The sequence below is a fragment of the Xiphophorus hellerii genome, chromosome 6 (genome assembly GCF_003331165.1).
Source record: "Xiphophorus hellerii strain 12219 chromosome 6, Xiphophorus_hellerii-4.1, whole genome shotgun sequence".
Taxonomy (NCBI): Eukaryota; Metazoa; Chordata; class Actinopteri; order Cyprinodontiformes; family Poeciliidae; genus Xiphophorus; species Xiphophorus hellerii.
The window spans coordinates 9,179,011-9,199,920 of record NC_045677.1 but is presented as its reverse complement, the minus strand read 5'-3'; the positions used below and the strand labels follow the sequence as shown (position 1 = coordinate 9,199,920).

At 41.2% G+C, this 20,910-nt stretch overlaps 2 protein-coding genes across 4 annotated transcripts; both read right to left on the bottom strand.

Moving 5' to 3' along the window:
• eif2b5 (eukaryotic translation initiation factor 2B, subunit 5 epsilon) lies at positions 1–5,469 on the bottom strand. Its single transcript, XM_032566404.1, has 16 exons — positions 5,175–5,469; positions 4,842–4,966; positions 4,578–4,763; positions 4,308–4,485; positions 3,907–3,987; positions 3,754–3,831; positions 3,355–3,667; positions 3,127–3,272; positions 2,458–2,602; positions 2,270–2,371; positions 2,087–2,188; positions 1,413–1,503; positions 1,205–1,328; positions 997–1,122; positions 804–914; positions 1–272 (listed from the first exon to the last, which is right to left on the bottom strand). The coding sequence occupies exons 1-16, from the start codon at positions 5,331–5,333 to the stop codon at positions 210–212; spliced, it is 2,130 nt and encodes a 709-aa protein (XP_032422295.1). The 5' UTR covers positions 5,334–5,469; the 3' UTR covers positions 1–209.
• An 8,475-nt stretch (positions 5,470–13,944) lies between these two features.
• On the bottom strand, positions 13,945–18,050 carry LOC116722279 (crystallin J1A-like). 3 transcript variants are annotated; one of them, XM_032566496.1, is made up of 10 exons: positions 17,904–18,050; positions 17,325–17,391; positions 17,040–17,216; positions 16,783–16,881; positions 16,605–16,697; positions 16,371–16,527; positions 16,097–16,212; positions 14,967–15,044; positions 14,743–14,882; positions 13,945–14,656 (listed from the first exon to the last, which is right to left on the bottom strand). In XM_032566496.1, exons 2-10 carry the CDS (start codon positions 17,389–17,391, stop codon positions 14,558–14,560), a joined length of 1,026 nt encoding a protein of 341 aa, XP_032422387.1. In that variant the 5' UTR covers positions 17,904–18,050; the 3' UTR covers positions 13,945–14,557. The 3 variants fall into 3 exon arrangements, with proteins under 3 accessions (XP_032422387.1, XP_032422386.1, XP_032422388.1); XM_032566495.1 differs by having other exon boundaries at positions 18,017–18,037; XM_032566497.1 differs by lacking the exon at positions 17,904–18,050 and adding an exon at positions 17,699–17,879.
• Between the last annotated feature and the right edge of the window lie 2,860 nt (positions 18,051–20,910).

Sequence of the window (20,910 nt, the reverse complement as noted above, 5' to 3'; positions counted from 1 at the left end):
TTAAGTCTGAGCAGAATGACCTGTTCTTTATTCTTACAAGCATTACGATCACAAGAGTTTTGGACGTGAGTTAGAGGTCTGTGATAATAATGGGTGTTTGCTTTATCTGCAGAGATCAGAATCTGCAGGGTATCGAAGCTGCTGCATCCGTCACACGGCAGCTTATGCTAAAGAGTTTATAAGTTAAAACTGTCACTAAGTGCTCCACGTTACTCCCCGTCTTCTTCTGAAGACTCCTCTGCCTCTTCCAGCCAGTGGATGAACTTCTGAAGCTGGAAATGGACATCAGAAATCAAGGTCACATATACTGATTTACTGAAGGTTTGGGGATGAAGACAGAGGCAGTGAATGGAGCAGGCAGGAATTTTTAAATATTTCCAAAAAGGGCATTTCAGGTCATAATATGATGCTAATTTTAAAAAAAAAGTAGGCAGAGGAAAGGCTTTAGCTGCTCAAGCTCTCACAACTGGCTAAGCAAAGTTATTGGCATCAACTGACTCACTCTTTGGTTACCTAGCAACAACCTGTTGAGCAACTTGCGCAGCAACAGTTTCAAGTTTAGAAAACATGACTTATAACTGCTTATAGACAAAAAGAAAACAACACTATGGAGTGACATCTGTGGATGAAAGAGTAAAGGTCATGCCACCAATTTCACAGTCTTTCAGATATTTAAAACAGAAAACTAACCAACCAAAATAAACTGATATAAAGCATTTAAGTTGTGATGAGTTTTTCAGCCGTATGGTCCAGCCCTAAGTTGTTGTTATCTCAGCGTTTCCTTGACCCGAGTTCTTACTCACCCCCTGGTTCTTTCGGAGCCGTCTGCTTGCGTCTGTCGTGGCTCCCTGAGAAAACCAGCGCAGTATCATCTCCTCCTCCAGGATCTCCAGCTCGTACATGCTCATGAGGACCTTAGATGCAAACAGCACAACGCATACAGACTGGATGGCCATCGTCTAAATGATAACATCAGTTGTTCTGTTTGGTCCTGACCTTGACCATAGCAGGCCAGTGGCTCTCCTGCTCCAGAAAGTGTTCCTCAAAGGCAGCTAAGCAGTCTAGGTGGTCCTGGGCTCTCTTCACATAGTTCTTAAAGACTGGTGCCCATTTCTTCAACAGCTAAATAGAGGGGGAAAGGGAGAGGAATGAAAACCACAGTTTTCTTCCAAAATTGATGAGAAATGTCTGCTGCGATACATACGGGTAGAAGCAGAGCAACGTATTGTGAAGGAGTGAGGTTGGGGCCCTGCTGCTGGAAGGGGTACTCCAGCACCACGCTGGTTAATATCTGCATCACCTCCTTCAGACTGATGTTGTAGGCGTACCTGGAGACAGACGTAGAGCGAAGATAAACAAAAGGTCGTGAAGGAAGCGGCTCTGCTGTGAGCGGATTCGGAGGTTCGGCTCACTTCAGAGAGTTGATCTCCAGCACCAGGTTGTCGCAGCCGATGTTCTCCTCCAGACCTCTCTGCAGAGTCCCCATCACCTCCATCTGGAAGACTGCAGCACAGAAAACCACAATGATGACTCTCTGGACTTCAGAGTAACAGATGCCTGATGCTTCTCATGCCAAACATCCTGACTCTTCTCCAGACTCATTTAAATATGCATTTTAAATGAAATATTTTTGGCAAATACTTCTGCAGTGGTGTTATTATAAAATCTTCAACATATAATATGCATCACCCATGTTTGTTAGCAGTTTTGTTTTAGATAGTTTCCTTTTCTCATTTTTAATATGAAGTTCAGAGGCGCCACCTATTGGTGAAAAGAAATGGAGAGTAAAAGTAACACAGTGGTTGAAGGTGTAGCTGCTTCAAACCAGTTTTGACTAATGCAAGTTGCTGCTGCTGTTATTTTCTGTTTTGTTTGGAAATATAATAAGTTTAGGTTAATGATTGTTACTATCCCAACTGTTAGCAATTTATAAGACAAGTTTTTCACTGTTCTGTTTTAGGGATAATTCTTTGTTCATCTGTTTATGAGCAGGAATATATATTTGAACCATAAACCTCATGATAGTCTGTCTGAATGGAACTGATTGTAATTTTCACAATTCAGGAGCGGGCAGCTGTGCTCTCACCTTTAACATCGTCCATCTCAGGTGAGGGAATCATGAGGTCATCGGGGTCGTCAGGTTCACTGTCCTCGCTGTCGCTCTCAGGATCCGGGTTCAACACCAAACCTGGCCAACGAAAAGCAAACCCTCACGGAGGACGAACGTCCTGCGGCGGTCAGGGTGAGACGCTAAGAGCTGCTCTCCTACCCCACAGGCACTGGGACAGCTCCTCTTCCTCTGCGTCATCCAGACCACCGGCCTTCCAAATGTAACCTTTCCCTTCTGCTCCAACCTCCGCTGGGTTAAAAACTGTAAGGCACGTTAAAAACACACTTTATCCCACTCCATGTGAACTACTTCAAAACACGTGAGTATCATGGGGAAATAATACACACTTTTCTGTTTGGTTTTGTCTTTACTCTGCCCAACCTCGGCGTCATCACTGAGGAACTCGTCAGCGTCCTCATCCTCTTCCTCGTCTGGGTGGTGCATGGACACGACGGTTCCTTCTGGCAGAGATACGTTCGGCCCGATCACCACCTGGAAAACGGTTCACACCAATCATCGCAAATGTGTTCGTTTACGATTTATCGCCGCTACGTAGGGCTGGAAGGTAAAACCTCAATATAAAAAGATAAAACACAAAAAACCTGCTGCTCTAGTTATTTTAACTGATCTAACACAGATACGTGTGGAGTCGTTTAGCATCGTCGTCTCCTCAAAACATTAAACAGGGTTTCTCCCAGTGCATTTATAAGCCTGGCGGGCCTCCAGGCTTTACTTGTTCCTCCACTAGGCTAAGCATCGTTTGTTTATCTATTATAGATTGTTTTTTTTATGCACATCACTAACAGTGATAGCAAATACAGCTTTAAAGTGTTTCTTTGGTGACAACTTCAGCGAATACATTGAAAAGACACAGATAAAGGGCCCCTATAAGTTTGGACACTTGAAACAAAAAAGTGTCTTGAATGACAAAAGTAAACTGAATTTATTTTAATTGTATACTTTTTAGGAAAACTCTGTCATATTACATTTCAATGACCAGACATATGTTCACTTACATTATATGCCAGGACACACTGCTTATTCAGGGTCACCCCCTCTTTGACCTTGGCCTTGTCACAGACCACAGACTGTCTGATCGCCACATTACTGGCAATGTGAACATCATTCCAGATGTAGGCATGGTCCAGGGTCACATTGTCACCTGGAGCAGAAAAAATATATACTGTTTTTCCCCGCAACCTGCACAACTCTTCCTCCCCAGACACACTGCTTAGAGAGCTCACCAATGGTGCAGTTGTCGCCAATGACGCTGTTGGAGATGCAGCAGTTGGCACCTATGCTGGTGTCGCAGCCTATAAGAACGTTTTCCACCATCTGGCTGCCGTGACCCAGGCTGACCCCGGATCCCCGGTAGACATTGTGGCGAGAGTAGGTGCAGCTGCGTCCCTCCTGGTCCGTGAAGTTGGACTCCGGCGTAAGGGGGTAAAACCATCGACGCACGAAGTCCGACGACACGGAATCGTACATGAGCAAGTTGGAAACTCGGACGCCGTAGCCGTCCTTGGTGACGTGCATGTGGATCTGATTGCCGAGGATCTGTAACCCGAGACAAAGAATTAGAGTCACGGTACTATGGAAAAGAAAAAAATATATTTATATAACGTGAAAATCCTGTGCAGCACCTCTTCGTTGACCAATATCCCTCGGACGAAATCGTCCCTGGTTTGGTAGTCAAAGTTATCTGTAAAAAGTTCAGCAACCTGAAAGGAAGCGAGAAGGCTCACACGTTACCTCAGCCAGTCACAAAATTAGGGTCTATTGTGATTAAAACTGACCTGCGGAGAGCAGATACTGATGTGGGAGTCCAGGAGGTCATGCCTGACTTCAAACTCATCACTCCCACTGTGGAAAATGTTCTGAGAAACAGAAACAGGGGCTTCCACCATAAGCTTGTCAAAAAGTATCAATTCCCCTTCAACATTTAGATATCTTGTCTCATCATCACAACCACAAACGTTAGAGGGATTGTACAGTATTACAATTAAGCATAGCAAAAATCGTGACATTTTTGCAAAAACTTTTAAAGATATGCATCCCTTTAACAACTGTGTTGATCTGTGACATCAAACAATAAAATACTTTAAAGTTCGAGGATTTAATATGAGAACATATCAAAACCCACAAGGAATATGATCATTTCTCCACTGTAATCATTTTTTTTTAAATAGCCAATTACCATTGGAAAGTGCAGCTTCTTTATCCCCTGTGTTTTCTGGTAGTGTAAAATCTGCTGGCTCTTGCTGTCCATCGCCACGACGACATCATCTTCTTCACAGCGGGACCTGTGACCCGGCGAGGACTCCTTAAAGATCATCGTCATGACCGAGATGTTCTTGTCCATCTTTCTCCGATGCCTGAGGAGCAAAAAATAAATAAAATGACCCAAAGGTTGTTATCTCTCATCACTTAATCCATCTTAAGTTCAACGCAGGTGCAGATCTCATACCTGTGCTGCTGCAGGGCCTGACTAATGTCGATGTTGGACACCACATCTCCATAAACCAACACAAAGTCAGAGCGCACCAGAGACTTTGCATCAACATCCCGGAGCACGTCACCAAGGGAGCGGTACAGCTCTGATGTGATGATGTGGATCGTGTTAGGAGAGGAGGGTCTACACCACTTTGACTTCCTGTCGGACAGAGTCAGGTTCATCTCGACATCTTAGCTTTGAACAAAAGTCTCTCACACACACAATGGATACACTCACAATAAGTGGGCCTTGATTTTACTGGCCATCCAGCAGCAGAAGACAAAGGTTTCCTGCACGCCGGTGGAGGTGAGGAACTCCAGGGTGTAGTCGATCATAGCAGCGTTTCCCAGCGGCAGCAGAGCCTGACATTAGAGTTAAGAGTGAACATAGTAAAGAAGTTACGAAACTGCGTTTACACATTAACACGTCTTAAACTTAATAAACTTCGGGTGTCTGTGGTAAACATGCAACAACAGGCCTGCATCTTTGTGACTGAATCGCTGCTTTCAGCTTGGACATCACTCAGTTAGCCTGTGTTAGCATAGTCAGCTAGCACAGCTCGCTGCCTACCCGCGGCTGGTCCTTGGTCACCGGGAAAAACCTCCGGTTAAAGCTGTCAGCGACTAAAACGGCCTGCAGCGGCTGCTCCTCCTCCTCCTGCTCCCCGGCACCTTTCCTCCCAGTAAAGCCGGAGCTTGGGCGGCTCTGTTTTCCCCCTTTACTAGCCATGTTTGACTCCCAGGAGCCCAGCTATGTCGTCAGGAGCAACTACGGTGGCGGAGAAGGGACAGTCTTGGTTTTGCTGCCGCACGTGCATGCCAGAAAGCGAGAAGAACCTCGCTGCAGCAAACAGAAAGCGGCGGGGACGGACAACATTGCACTCCGGAAGTGAAGGGGGCGCTATTTCCTATATTATCCGCGGTTTCCCGTTTTTCCCCAGAGCTGCAGCGAACATGTCTGAACGTTATTTTATATTCAGCATTTAATCTTTTGCCATCCACGAATAAACTTCGTTGAAGCAATGCTGTAAGTTGAGTTTATGATAAGATGCATAATGTTTAAGATGTATTGGAAATTATTTAGCTAAAATACTAATGTTCAATTATTGTGACTGGTATTTTCATCTGGCTGCTTATGGTACATTTCAGTTAACTACAGCGCTCCTAATTAGGTTAAATTTATGTACTTTAAGGTTTGTTTAGACAGAACTAAGTTTGTATGTTTTGTGTTCAATCTGTCTAGTTTTCACCGCAGCATGTAAAACCATGAAGTCAATGGTAAACCTTACTTCACGTCTCCCTCTTTATCATTTGCTGTGGTTTAACTTGGTGTTTCGTCAGAGTTGTCACATCCTTGACGAGAACACTACAGTGAAAAAGCAAGATTCAAGATTTCAAGTTGTCAAAATGGCATCGAGCAGCAGGTCATCTTTGTCCTCCAGTACAAATACGTCTAAATCGTCAGCCAGTGTAGCTCGAGCTAGAGCCAAAGCAGAGGCTGCCAAGGTAAGAGCATTATATGCAAGCCACGAAGCTAAGCTCAAACTGGAGAAGGCTGTCAAAGAGGCAGAAAAAGCTAAAAGATGCTCAAAGTCAACTGGAAACTGTACAACTTGACACAGAGTTGGAAATGTTAAAGTCTCAAAAAGAGGCTGCTGCAGCAGCAGTTGAAGCTCAAGTCTTAGAACAGGCTGAGGCAGTTCAAGTTTAGGATGAAACCAGGATGTCTGATTCGGACACAGTGAAAATTGGACGAATTAGCGAGTTTTGTTCAGTCTCAAATTGACCTAAAGAATTCAGACCAAGCTTCTCCACAGCATGCTGATTCACATGCTAATGTGACCAGCAGGGGGTTCTTTTTAAAACAAGATGCACCAGAACACAGAATAGTTCACAATATTTTATTTAAACAATTTCATTTAAAACATTTCTTTTTAAAAGCATGGCTTCCGGCCCACTACTCTGTCCCTGGAAATGAAAAGGGATCATGTGAAATAAAAGTGACAACTTGAATTATTCCAAAAAAAATAAATGAACAAACAAAACATGTAATGCCAAAGAAAACAAATTAGTAAATCAAAACAAAAAAAGCAAACTCATTAGTAAATTCAATAATAAGCAAACAAACTGTAAAAGGAAAAAAACACAAACACTTTAAACGGTGGAACAAATCGTCGTTGTCCAATTTCAGTGCCCTTCAAATGGGCCAGAGGAGTCGGGCCCCGCTCGCTCAGCCTGTCCAATCAGCAACAGGTTGCCTTCAGAGCAGCCCAAACAAACACCAACAAGACAAGACAGCAGAGCGTCCAAGCGCTGCAACTCCCAAACAATCCTAAACCAAAAAAACGCATTAGAAAACCCATGGATTCAGGTAAAGTAAATTAAAATCTAAACAGGTAGCTTACCCAGGAGTAGTAGCACAGCCGACCCAGGGAGAGAGCGGATCAGCAAGTGAGGGCTAGATGGAAGCCGCACGCCGCAAGAACCTCCAGCTGCAGCCGCTAACGCCAGCCGAGCAACGCTGCAGAAACGCACGGCAGGTATAGCACCAAAACCTAACCACAATCCCAGCCAGATGGTACAAAATGGCACTTACAATTCAGATGAGCGGATCAAGCACACCAGCCACTTGGGCAGCCGTCATGTAGTAGAGGAAACAAAGACAGCCTGCTCAGCTATAAAGCTATTTGCCCCGCCCACCAATCAACTGCACGCTACTTGATACACCTGGTGCACATAGTTGGGAGGGTGGAACACCATCCCACCACACTAAGGACCTTCCAAAAGTGACACAGTGTAAAAACAGAGAAATCTGAAAACGTTGAACCACGTGAACCAGTGTTTTCATCCAAACCTCATCTACAATCTTACAGCAAAAAAGACAGCCAACCTTTTTATTCTAATTATGTCCCATTGGCTGCCAGGTCTAGAGAACCAGTAAACAGGATATTGACGTTTGAGCCGTTGGCTCGGTACAACTTTGTCAGTTCAGGTCTTTACCAATTCGATAATAAGCCTGGAAATTATCGAGCCTGGTACTCTTCGTTTAACAGTGCTGTTAGTGAGGTTCAACTCAAGGCAACTCAGGAATTGGACCTCATGACTAAATGGCTTGGAAAAGAGTCAAGTGAACAGTTCAAGCGGCTACGTTCAGTTCATGTTGGAGATCCTCAAATAGCTTTGAACAAAGCATGGGGGAGACTATGTGAGTTTTATGCTGCTCCAGAGATCATTGAAAGGTCTCTGTTTCAAAGACTGGAAGGCTTCCCTAAAATCTCAGCTAATTATAAGGTCAGGTTACGAGACCTTGGGGATTTATTGATGGAGATACAAGGAGCCAAAAAGGACGGATATCTCACTGGACTTGCATACCTGGATACATCACATGGAATCAGCCCGATAGCTTCCCTTTGCACTACAAGAGAAATGGATCTGATCGCTTCCCTCCCTTTGACTATTTTTCTGACTTTGTTCACTATGAAGCAAAGGAAAGAAATGACCCAAGTTTCATAAGTCAAGGTAACACAGTCACGTTTGTCAAATCAGAGAGAGGAATTGACATGACGCCGACCAAGCCCCTTTGCGGAAGTAGAGCTGTCCTCCGACAAGCCAACTGTTATTATGGCAAACTAACGGACCTCAATGTGTTACCCGAGACATATTTTGTGTCATTTTTGTCACACACAGAAACATCTACCAGCTACGTGCAGCTACGTTGCACTTCGCCACCCGTTTATTGAGACTGGGATGATATGAAATAAATTTTCCGGTTTGTCCGTAAAGCTACTCTTATGCTAATCATATAATGCGCAGCCGCCCACAGTGTTCAGTCTATCTGCTCACCTGTATAAATACACCTGCAGCGCTCTTCCCCACTGATTGCTCTGAACCGCCACCGGTGAGCAGCTCCGGGAGGAGAAAAGCTGCCGTACTCCAGGCATCGCGACAGTCATTTTAAGGATGCTTATTGGTCCCCCGAAAAACAACAAAGACCCAGACATTATCATCAATCAATAAAATCCTCCCAGCCGAATTTGAAAACTGGACGTTATGCTGCTAACACTTAGCTTTCGTCAACAACTCGGGTGGAAGTGAGAGCTCCACTCAACGCAAGTAATAACCCGGCCGGAACACGGTGTGCTAAATAATAAAATATAACTTAACGAAACTTCAAGGCAGAAAAATTTTCCTCGAGGAATTTTAATAATCGAGGTTCTCAAATCACTCGAGGAATCGTTTCAGCCCTAGTACAGATCGATAGCCGCTGCACATAAGCTCAGCGTGGTTAGGCGTTGGAGACGAAGGGCTGCGTCCTTAATAGCAGATTTAGAGCAGCGGAGACATCAGCGGCTTATAGCCCAGTGTGGCTTATATATATACACGTTTCCAGTTTCTTTAAAAAACTTTGTGGGTGTGGCGTATAGTGAGGTGCGCTCTATAGTTAGGAAAATATGGTTCCTGGAACAATGAATATGATATTTAGCTAGTAACAATAAAGGATTTATGAGAAACTCAGAATTGTTGAGCATGTTTTCAGGAAGGCCAAGTAAGACATCTTCCCATAACAGCATAAATTGTGCTTCTTTGTTGTTATGGATAAAGTCACACAGATTCTGCCAAAAAGCATCAACGTTTTTATTGAACTGTGCTAAATAGATCATGTTGGTAGTGATATTATTTGAGATTGAAGCAGTGTCTATGATGTAATATTAGGGTATATTAAGCATATCCTATTATTTCAGGTGAACAGTGACCTGCGCAGTACAGTCGATAAATCGTGGCTGCGCTGCATTTGATAACAGATTGCCATATAACTTATTAATGCGCAAAAAAGAGCTTGCGGTGATTTGTATTTGTAAATGTCTGTTTAATTTAACTCCAATAAAAACCTGTTTCACCTGTCTGATGCAGTTTTATTCTTACAAATCCCACTATATTTAAAATAGTTTTAAAAAGGTAGGATATTCTCATGATGAAGGATGTGATATTCCAATGCTATGCTAAGCATAACTCCTAAGCTTCCACTTCAGTCTCGTCACTTGAAGAATGTTATGTTATGCATAACATAATGTTATGCATAACATGTTATGCAGGCTATGATAATATTTCATAGCCTGCTATAGTTTTCAGTTTGTAACCATCACTGTGGATGTTTTGGACTCGTGGCACCAATGGTAGGAAAATCTGACGAGGTAGCACAGATGGTCAGAACATCTGAATTTGTGTTTAATCACTCCACTCCTGGACAAACGGCCAATTTTCCCTGGTTAGTATGGACTTCTACAATACATACGTTACTATAATTGAATTACTAATTTCAGAGTTGTAAAGGACAAAGGTAGAACTTTGTTACTGAACTTGAGTTGATCTTTTTAATTAAAAACACTTTTAAGGTTCCAAGATTTGCAGGCTTGAAATCAAATTAATAAATTGTGTGGAAATAAAGTTGGCCCCAATGTTAAGCTTTAGCCACCAATGGTTATTGTTATACTGATGTTTAACATTCAGTATTATCGTGGCTGTTTAACACCATCCGGGATGTTTAACTTTATCTCAGATGTTTAGCATTTAATATCCAGGATATTTAACGTTGTCCCCGATCGTTTATTTAATCAAGGATAATGCTTAATGTTATCCTTGATGTTTAATATTATTGCCAATGTTTATCAGATGCCAGATTTCATCTCCAGAAAAGTTTCCTTTTGTGTTAAACATTGGAGGTAAAGTAAAACAATCCAGATAGAGTAAACATAGCAATAATGACAATTGAACCTTATATAACCTTAAACATCAAGGACAATGTTGAGCACTGGAGATGAAACAAAAAATTGGGGACAACGTTAAACATCCTGGACAACTTTAAACATTGGGGATAACGTTGTTTTTCTGTCATCTCAAAGGAATCTTCATGTCGAATCTCCACATTCAAAGACAAACTCCCAGGATTTTCTGGTTTTATTTATTTTTATTTTAACCAGATTGTGATAACATCCCTGTAAAGAAATCAAAATGGTCACATAATTCCCAGGAATGGAACGGAACCAGGATGGATGGATGAAGGGACCCAGAATGGATGGATGGATGGATGGATGGATGAAACCAGGATGGAAGAATGAAGGGAGGGAGCCAGGATGGATGGATGAAGGGAACCAGAGTGGATGGATGGAAGGGAACCAGGATGGATGGAGGGATGAATGAAGGGAACCAGGATGGATGGAGTTCATCTGGGTCAGAAAGCAGCTTCTCATCAGGACGGTAAGAGTCAAATCCTCACTTTCTTCTCTCAGATCTGCCCAGCAGGAGAAGCTCGCTGCGTCTCATCTCTTCCGGTGTCCATCAGCTCAGGGTGATGTAGCGACTCAAACTCAACAGGTGAGGCCTTTTTCAGGCTGTTTGATCTCAAATCTCCCCCACCAATGGCGCCTCAGATGAGCGAGTCATAGCGACACCACCAACCCGTTCAACTCATTACTGACGGCACATGAGTCCGATTCCATCAAGCTGCTGTGGGACACCTGATGAACTCTCCCTGTTCAGACAAATAAAAAGGAGAAACAGGAAATCAGATTTAATTATTTTCATCAACTTTTATTATGTTGTTGTGATGGAAAATAATAACCCAACTGAAAAGAAAGAAGCTCAGGATCGAAGGGAAGGAGTCTTCTTCATTCTCAAACTTTAAAGTCTACTGAACATTTAAAAGAACAATTTTGTTTACAAAACACCAGATTGAAGACTATTCATCTAGTTTTTGGTTGAAACAGAAACAAATCATGCAAATGGAAATTGAGGTCGGGAAGACGACAACAGGACAGGTGCAGGTTGCAAGTCAAACCCTTCAACGTCACAAGAATGAAATCACTTTTCAAAAAAACTCACTTTTAAATATAACCTAAATAGCAAAATACTTGCAGCATTCCTTAAAGAAGATTGCTAAGAAAGTTTTAAGTCAAAATGGAGAACAATCAACACAATAAAACACTGGGAGAAACTGACTGGCATCCTGGTGCCAGTGACCCCCAAAGAGCCCCTTCAGAAATTAAAAGATCCAAGATGGCATCCAGTTTCGCAACGTTCCTGTTCCTGATTCGTACATGTTAATAAAAGCATGCCCAATTTTCTGAAATATTGTTGGTGTCTCTTCCAGCAGCAGGGTCTCTTCAGTTTGTGTGACATTCTTTAATTCTTCTGCCACCCTGGATTTAGTCCTGTCGAGCTTTACTTTTAAAACAACGATTTCTATGTTGAGCTCATCGTTTTCTGCTTCAAGCCATTCAGTTTCTTTGGTCTTTTCTCTCCACGAATCCTCTGCATTTTCTTTTAAATTCTTATGTGTCTGTTCCAGGAGCACATTGGTTCTCACCATGGCCTCATAATCGGTTTTCAATCGCTGTACTTTATTTCTGGCTTCCTCTAAGTCCAGATCGAGACACCTAAATTGTTTTTTATAAAGTTCTTTGCGGTTTAAAAGCATCTCATTCACTGCTTGCCAGCTTGTCGTGTTGTTCTTGCTAGCTTTGAGGCGCTCGATTTTTGTCATCAAGGTTGCCACCATCTGTTTAAGCTGCACATTTTCTCGCTCGAACTTCCCGCAGCTCTTCTCTAAAATTTCTATCGTTTCCAACAAGAAATCATTTTCTGCCATTGCACTTGATTCTACTTTTGCAAAAAAGAAATCCTTTTCCTCCATTCTATGTGCTCTCTGGGTCAAACCTAAAACTGCAAATGAATTTCTGTCAAATCTGGGAGGATGTTTTTTAAAAAAAACTATTCGCAGATACACTGTACAACGAGGGAAACATTTGTTATGCCTCAAGAAAAACAAATCCAGATAAATACAGATAAACAGTATTCAAGAATAGCTATTCATTTTAAACGGGTAGGATATTCTGATGAAGTGATATTTTTGTGTTTTTGTCGTATAAATTGTTCCAATGCTATGCTAAGCTTAACTTCTAAGCTTCACTTCAGTCTCGTCACATAAAGAAGTGAGTGATAAGAAATGATAATATTTAACATTAACACAGCCTGCTATAGTTTTCGGTTTGTAAACATCACGGTATAAGTTTTAGACACGTAGCACTGACACCGACTTAGCTATTTATCCTTGCTACTGTAGGAAACAACGAGGTAGCACAGATGGTCAGAACAACGGCTCATATTATATCCTTTCACCTGTATACGGTGTGATCGATGATAAATTCTTGTTGAACTTCTGTCTTTTTTTTCCCACTCTCAAAAATAGCCGAGGATTCTTCTGCAAGGCTTCTGTACGATTTGTTTCGCAACACTAAAACGGTTCCCTGCATTTACTGGCTGCCCTCACATAGGAGCAGCTGAGAGACGCCCCAGCTTTTACACTGATTTTAAACGTTTTTTTTTTTCTTTTTATTGCCTTACGAACACAAACTTCAGCGTGTTTTGTTTGAATTTTAATTAACATAATTGTAAAGTTTAAGCACAAAGATTTTTTTAAAACAATTTTTCATTATAAATATTTGAAAAGTGTGGCATTCTGATATTATAAAATAAAACTCAGCCAATTGCTTTTTTTTCTTGATCTTTTAACACGTCATAAATGCACTGCAAAAACACAAACTCTGACTAAGTTTTTTGGTCTAGTTTTTTTTGGTCTAGTTTTTTAGTACATGAAGTAAGACAAAACTAACTTACAAGTAACTTTTCAGCAAGATAGGAGCTTTTTAAAGTAAATAATTCCTTAATATTAATTTTTTTAAAAGTACTATTTCCACTGACAGATCATACTTTTAACAAGACATTTTTCCCGTATGTGAAATAATCTGCCAGTCGAAATAATACGTTTTTAAAATCAATGCTAAGGAATTATTAACTTAAAACAATCTCCTCTGTTGTGTGTAAAAGTTACTTGTAACAGACAAAATACAGATAAAAAGTAAAAACAAAGTGCAGTACTAACTGGTGTGTCAAACCAGAAGTCAAGACATCAAAATTACTGGCAAAATAAAACACATTCAGATTTGCTATTAAAAAGAAAAGTTATTCAGAACTTGATTTAAATAACTGTAAATGTCCACATCTCAAATGAGTAAATCAAAAAGCTAATTTATTTCAATAATATTAAAAGTTGGCCCCCATATGAATTCCCTGCACACAATATTATACATCTACAGCATTTATTTCTATGATTTTTGATTATGTGAAATGTCATGTCCAGTAATGACAAAGACTGCTAACAGATTTGCAGCAGAAAGTCTGTGCCTCTATAATAAAGTATTAGAAAGCTCACACAAAAACTTCTCTATTACGGCAAAATCTAACAGACAAAAATATGTTTTAAAAATGCACAGAAAGGATTTGGGTGTTTTTAAAACAGATTTGCTTTTATTTGCAAAGAACTTGGACTATCATCAATTACTGAAGCTGAAACTTCCACCATAAAAACAACTTAAAAGCTCAATTCTACAGCTAACACCATCAAAGGTTGTTCATTCAGTAAGCTGTGTCGTTTTACTCTAGACCTGCAGTGGTTTTTTCTGTTTACACTGATGATTTAAGTAGTCACAGTTTCATTTATGTGGGCTACACATAATAACCTAAAGAAAGAATTAATTGGCATTAATAAGCTTTAATTAATGACAATTGTATTTAATCAGTCTGGTTACATGTGCTTAAATCAAAGATGTAAAGAAAACCAAAAAAAAACTGAATGGGGGTCTGCACAAGAGTTCTTTTCAACAATAATAGACACAGTTCCTGATCAAGTTTTAAATGAATATGTAGAGAAGACTTTGGTGAAGAAAAATGAAACTCTTTTCCGGAACATCTGAACCCAACATGTCTAACTTTTACAGAGACAAAAACATCTGGCTCGTGTCACGCCTAAGTTTAGACAGAAGCCTTCATTAGCAGCTCTGCAAAAGCCCAACAGTTTTTCACGTCGTTCTCGTCCACCTCATGCTGCGGACTGCAATCTCACAGGCGGTGGCCGGTGATCTTCTTGGCGTGCGCCAGCACGGAGGTGGATCGTGAGGTTCTGCTGAGCCACGACGCTGGGATTCCTTCAAGCCCGGTCTGAAAAATTCAAACCGACAACAAAAATCAGACAAAAGTCCAGAGAGAACGAGAGACTGGAAGGATGAATTAAGAGACGGTCACACCTGGGCTCCAACGCATGCTCCGATGAAGGAGGCTCTGCTGCAGGTGCACCCTCCACAGCTCATGGTGTCTCTGATGGCCGTCTCAAACTGGTTGGCTGTCAGGACTCCATGCAGCGCTGCCTGGAATGCACCTGGCAAACCTGCAGTGAGTATTGCACCTGTTAGCCGTCTGATCCGAGTCACGTTGGAGTTTAGTGAAGTTGGTGGAAGCTTGTTAAACACACCTCATGTGTTGGGAAACACAGCGGGGATCAGCTCCTGTGGAGACTTTGACAAATTCTCCTTCACTTGATGAAGGTGCCCTGAAAGCCGCAGAGTGGGAGGAATATGAATAGAGCTGAAACGATTAAACGGATTAATCGGGAATTGAAATAATTCTCGACAAATTTAGTAACTGATTAAGTGTTAACTGGAGCACACAGACTCAAAAAAGGCAAAGTGCTGGAAGAACAACACACTCAGAGCAGCAATTAAGCCAAAACTTTACAAGAAATATGGAGTTTGCCTTTAAGATAAAACATTTATCTGTGATTATGTTCTAACCAAAACTCATCAAGTAGTTTTAGCTACACCTGGTTCAAATTCTGTAATAAAAACAATGAAGAAAAACTCCTACTAAGCACATTTTGCTATCCAATTATTAACTGGTTAATCCAAAAACTAGCCAACATTTATTAGCCTGTATTGAAGTGTGACATATTTTTACTTGGTTCAAATTCTGTAAAAATCTACTATCAGACATCTTTTGCTATTCAGTTATTAATCAGTATTAATCCAAAACAATAGTCAATAGATCAGCCCTATATATTATTTTTAAGTATTGATAAGTCGAGCAGAAAGAGCTGAACTTTTTCCCTGTTGATGTTAGAAGTGTTTTTCAGCTGCACATGCATCATTTGCTACAGAAGACCAAGCACTCACTAAAGAAATGTGGTTATTGCATTTTATGCAATAAAATGTTTATTCTTTTATTTAAGAAAGGAATTGAATTAATCGTTTATTTGCATTTTTAAGTGTTTTTAATACTGAATAAAAAGGATTAAGTGGTTAAATAAACATTTGCAGAATGTGCACATTTGTTTATGCAATTAACAAATTGTCAAAATAATCGTTAGATTAAACAATTACTGGGATCATCATTACTCACAGCCCTAAATATAAGATGGCAAATGAGAGAATACTACCAATCAAGACAAATGTTAAACAGCTGTTTATCTTCACATCCAGACAGGTTTTGTTGAGACAAATGTTGCACAAACCTTTCACAGAATGAGGAAGCATGGTGCCTTAAATCCCATGATTCGATCTCGTGACTTTAAGAGAGAAAGCAACAATGCCTGCAGAGTTCACTCACCAACCACTGCTTTGTCCAGGTCCTGTGGCTGCTTTCTGCTGGGGTCACTGAGCTGATTTAGCACCACATCCAAAGCTTTTGGGTCTGGACCAGTCAGAATGAAATGCTCCAGAAACCTGAGGGAAGAATCCAGTTTGTCGTCTACGATATGGTGCTTTGCGAAAGCTGTCGCGCTGCTTGAACACACACCATCCCCACAGTCTGGTGGAAGCGCTTACCCTCAAGACGCAACAGTAAGATCAAGTAATCAAACGGTGCTTGCGGGCGTACAGACCTTGCGGCCGCCAGAGTTTCGGCGACACATTCGTCGTTGTTCTGGGTGACTCGGATGGCCAGTTCAACCTTTTCCAGCATGTCCGGCTGTCCGGCGTAAAAAGCCACTATAGGAGCCAGCTTGGCTATGCCGTCAATCTGACAGTCCGTCTCACAGCCTGCAACGAAAACAACCAAATGCTTGAACCCAACGTGCCTCTTAAAATCAAGACGTCAACCAGTGAATGTCCGTTACCCGTCTCCTCTTTGCCCGCATCGACGTTCTTTAAGAAACTCTTCAAGCTTGCATGTCTCCATGGTCCTTCAATAGGCAGCTGAGGTCTTGGGCCTGGAAATAAAATAACGTTCACATTGATAAAGTAACTTTATCAAAAACGTTACCCTTAATCATATTAAGTGGACAGATTTTTTACCATTCCGGTCTCGGTACGGATCATTGACCGGCGTGTCATACTCTGACCCTGGCCCAAAGAATTTCAGAGTCCGCTGCTTCAGATCATCAACATTCAGACCTGGTAAGAAATGTCAATAAAGGTAACAAAAAGGTGTTTGTCTCAAATACTTAATGAGCTATAAGTAATAATCACCATCTTCTGTATGCAGAGTATGTACTTTCATTTTAAGTCCAAAAGTAGAACATTGAATTATGACATAAAACAGGCAAGCCCACCTCCAGACTCTGAAAGGGACTCCAGCAGCACATAAGCCTGGTCTCCGTAGCAGCTCTGCTGGCCCGTCTGCCTGCGATAGAAGGGATTGGCCGACTCGGAGCGGAACTCCGGGTTCGGATCCTGAGCCAAGATCCCCTTCAGTTTCTGGAGGTCATACACCCAGTGGAGAGGCTGAGCTGCAGCAGATGAATCACACGTATAATTTTTATATAATCACATTAAAAAAAACTCCACTAATTGTATTTAATTATTTCCTAAGGATTAGAGTATGGAAAAACTTTTGCCTGCAGCATCTGCAACAGCTGATCCAACAATGGCTCCTATGGCTCTGTTGGCCACAGCTGAAGTCATCTGTCAAGACAAGGAATGCATACGATTTATTTTTGCCATATCGTTGTCAAACAAGAGGGAAAAAACAACAACCTTAAAACATTTATATCTGCTTATCACATTGTTTAACATAATCTTAAGAAAATATGCTGACGATACACCTGAATGACCTTCTAAAGAGGACTCAGTCAGGTATGGAGGACCAAAACTGAAATAGTTCAAACTAAAAGCTGAAATGTACATTTTTTGTTTTTCCTTGCCTCTAGCCGTCCTGGACTGGAGCTGGGCACCAATGCAGTAATAGTAGCAGTGATTAGAGGTCACTGACCTTCACTGGTTCGTTTATTTGAACGCAGGGTTTACGTGGTGAGGTCCGCTCCAGTTCGCTGCTTGTGGTTTAACCCCTAAGATTGGCAGCTCAAAACTCATTGCGAGGTTTCTCAATCAACAACTATTCCGTTGCTGCGACAGCGACGTTAAAATAAAAGGTTATTTAACATGCATAAACATAGGCTGGACATTAAAAGACTGACCTTCGCCCCCTTGTCAGTGGGTGGAAAACCTTCCGCGGGTTGTTTCAGCTCTCCGGTGTAAATAATTACGGTTTTATGGATACGTAATGTTCCTGCAGTGTTATCAAACTCACCATATTGACCCCGCCCACACCGGAAGCAGTTAAGATAACCCCGCCCCTCACATAGCGTTTTGTCCTGCGCCGATTCCTGATCACGTGATTAATACGTTTTTACGCTTAGGAGCAAGAAATTCATTAAACCTATAATTACAAAGGCTATAGAATCTCATTAATTATATCTACTACAACTACATTATATCCAGAGACGGGCAGAGCAAGAGAGTAGGTTTACTTCAACATATTTTTGGTCAAGTAAAAGTAAAAAGTAATCCTCCAAGAATCAAAGAAGAATAAAAAAAAGTACTTAGTAAAAATGCTATTGAAATTCTGAATAACTGAGGCAGACAAATATGAAAGTACGCGCAAATTCTCATATTTAAAGATTAAAATAAAACTATTGGAGCATTATAAAATGATTCATTTTAAGCAAAAAACAAAAAGACACTTTCCTAAATTGTATTTAAATATGCAACTTATAACTAATACACCAGCTACATATGTGTTAGAATAACTACTTTAAGTGAATACATATAGAGTTTAGTGTATCTTTGCTTGATCTGCAGATAGAAAATAGCATCAATGAAGCTCGTTGTCAAAGAATAAATTTAACTATAACATAAACTGTAGGTTTGTGTCTGGTGCATTTTTGGTCAAAGCATATTTTTGTCTTAAGTGCAATTATTCACAGTACGTAGAGTATGCAGAAACACTTCATAATAATAATACTCAATAAAAAGTCCGGTGTAGTACTCATGAAAGCACATTACTCAGGTAAATGTCACTCTAACTCTGATTGGGCTATAAATTGAGAGAGCCAGAGACATTTGTCGGCAATGGTTGCTTAATTTTGAAGTGAAGGCAAAATAAAAATGTCGAAGGTATTTTTGCATTTCAATGATATGTCCATGATTTATGCACATTGTACGTGTCTGTATTTCAGGATAAGCTGAAAACATGCTGACCTTTGAGGTGGCCGTCTGTAAAGTATCGTCTTTGCATCTTCGGAATGTTCCTCAAGTTTTAAGAAGTCATTCGTAGCAACTGAGTCATAACAACAGGTGTTTTAACGTCAGAGAGCACCCTCTACTGGACAGCTGACGTAACTACAGTTCCAGACATGACCACTTCATGACCAGGAAAACATTATTTAGTAAAGCTGTAGTGTAAATTAGAAATATGTTTAAAAATATATATACAGAATGGTGATTAGAAGGGAAATCCAACATACTGACCCACCAATTAGCTGTAATGTTATTTGATTTTTGCCCAATTAATGAAATTAGAACAGAAAACCCGTAATGAAATCTGTCACCACCTGAGGTGTAAATGACACACACACACACACACACACACACATAAATCCCTCTCTCTTCTCATTTAGCCTCTGACTCATGCAACCCTAGATGTTTACAGTAACATGAAGAACCACATTTCAGCTTGAATTTCTACAGGTGCTGAAACCACACAAATCGCTGCTGTTTCAGCTGCAGGCCAAACATCGTCACACGCACAGATCCATCCATCTTGCTTTTGAACATCAAGCAAGGGTTTCATTACAGAATAAAAGGGAAGCAAGATTTTTGTTATTATTATTTTAACAAGACATTTATTTTTCATTTAAGATGCACTAATGACAGTTTTACGCCCTAAGAAACATTCACATAAAATCAAACTGACCATCAACTGCAGAACACACAACTTTGTTAAAACACCACCGGGAGAAAAGAAGCAGAAACTCAACTTTTTCTCTATGTTTAACCATCAAATTGAACATTGTGTCAACTTTTTCTGCTGCAACATTGTTAATCTTATTTCACACGGTTTCTAATTTTATCCAACTTTTAACCTGTCTCGTTTTTGTATCCACTCCACCGTTATGCACTAATAAAGCGTTCTCACGTGGCGGATGGTTAGTTTTCCTCCACAGGTAGAGCTTAGCTTGTAGCATTCCACATGCCAAACTATGTAGGCTAAAAAGTTTAATACTGGTCTCATCTAATTAGAGCATCTTCAGAAACCACATCCCCTCTTCCTTCCTCTTGACATTATGCACCTCATTGTGTATGAATATCTTTGCAAGGCACTGTACTCTCCAGTGGCCTCTACATCACTAGCAAGTGGTCAGTTGGCAGAATGAACAGGATGCTTGTTTTGGATACCAAAAACCTGCAGGAGGGAAAGTCAGACTACCAGTCTTGCAAAAATCTATGTTTTTGCAAGACTGACACATTTGCATTGAAGCCTCACCAGGCCCCCTTCTCCCCTCTCTCTTCTTGTCCCTGAGTGACCCAGCTCCACATTTTAGCACTGCACCAATGCCAGCAGCAGCAAATTAGACACCGACTGCAGCCCCTCCTGATATGTACCTCTCTGTCCTACTTCCATTATTTTTAGCTGGGATCCAAGACTTCATCCTTCACTTAATATGGGAGAAGAGTGTCTTACATTTGCGGCCAGCTCTAAATCTATTGCACCTTCTTTTTTTTTTATTTGTTTGGCAAGAAAAGCAGAAGCGTCCAAACACCGTGCCTGCACTTCATTCCAGCAGCTTTCGCTTTGTCTTCAAAATTTTCTGCTCTTGACAAGTTGGGCCCTCATCGTCTCACTCTGGCCCAGTTTTATAGGTATGCGGCTAATATTTAAACACACCTACACACAAAGTTGTCACCCCACCAACCACCTCACCCCTGCTCAGTTACACCCCACCATAGGCGGACGCCGTCACACCTATGTCAAACTTAGCCCAGCCCCTCTTGTACCCTGTGCCCCACTGCCAGTTTCCCATGTGGGGTCTGTCATAAGGTGGATCCAGGAGTTTAGTCCCGCTCTCTTCTGGGTGACGCGGATTGGAAAGGGTTCTGCAAGCAAAGAAAAAACACTTTTTGACCCCACTTAGTTAATTGTAC

Excerpts from the sequence above, each read along its gene's own strand:
- eif2b5 (XM_032566404.1), bottom strand. The coding sequence starts at position 5,333 with ATGGCTAGTAAAGGGGGAAAACAGAGCCGCCCAAGCTCCGGCTTTACT. Across the intron at positions 4,764-4,841 it reads AAAATCAAGGCCCACTTATT|GAAGTCAAAGTGGTGTAGAC; the intron begins GTGAGTGTATCC and ends TCTGTCCGACAG. Across the intron at positions 273-803 it reads GGCTCCGAAAGAACCAGGGG|CTTCAGAAGTTCATCCACTG; the intron begins GTGAGTAAGAAC and ends GTCCATTTCCAG.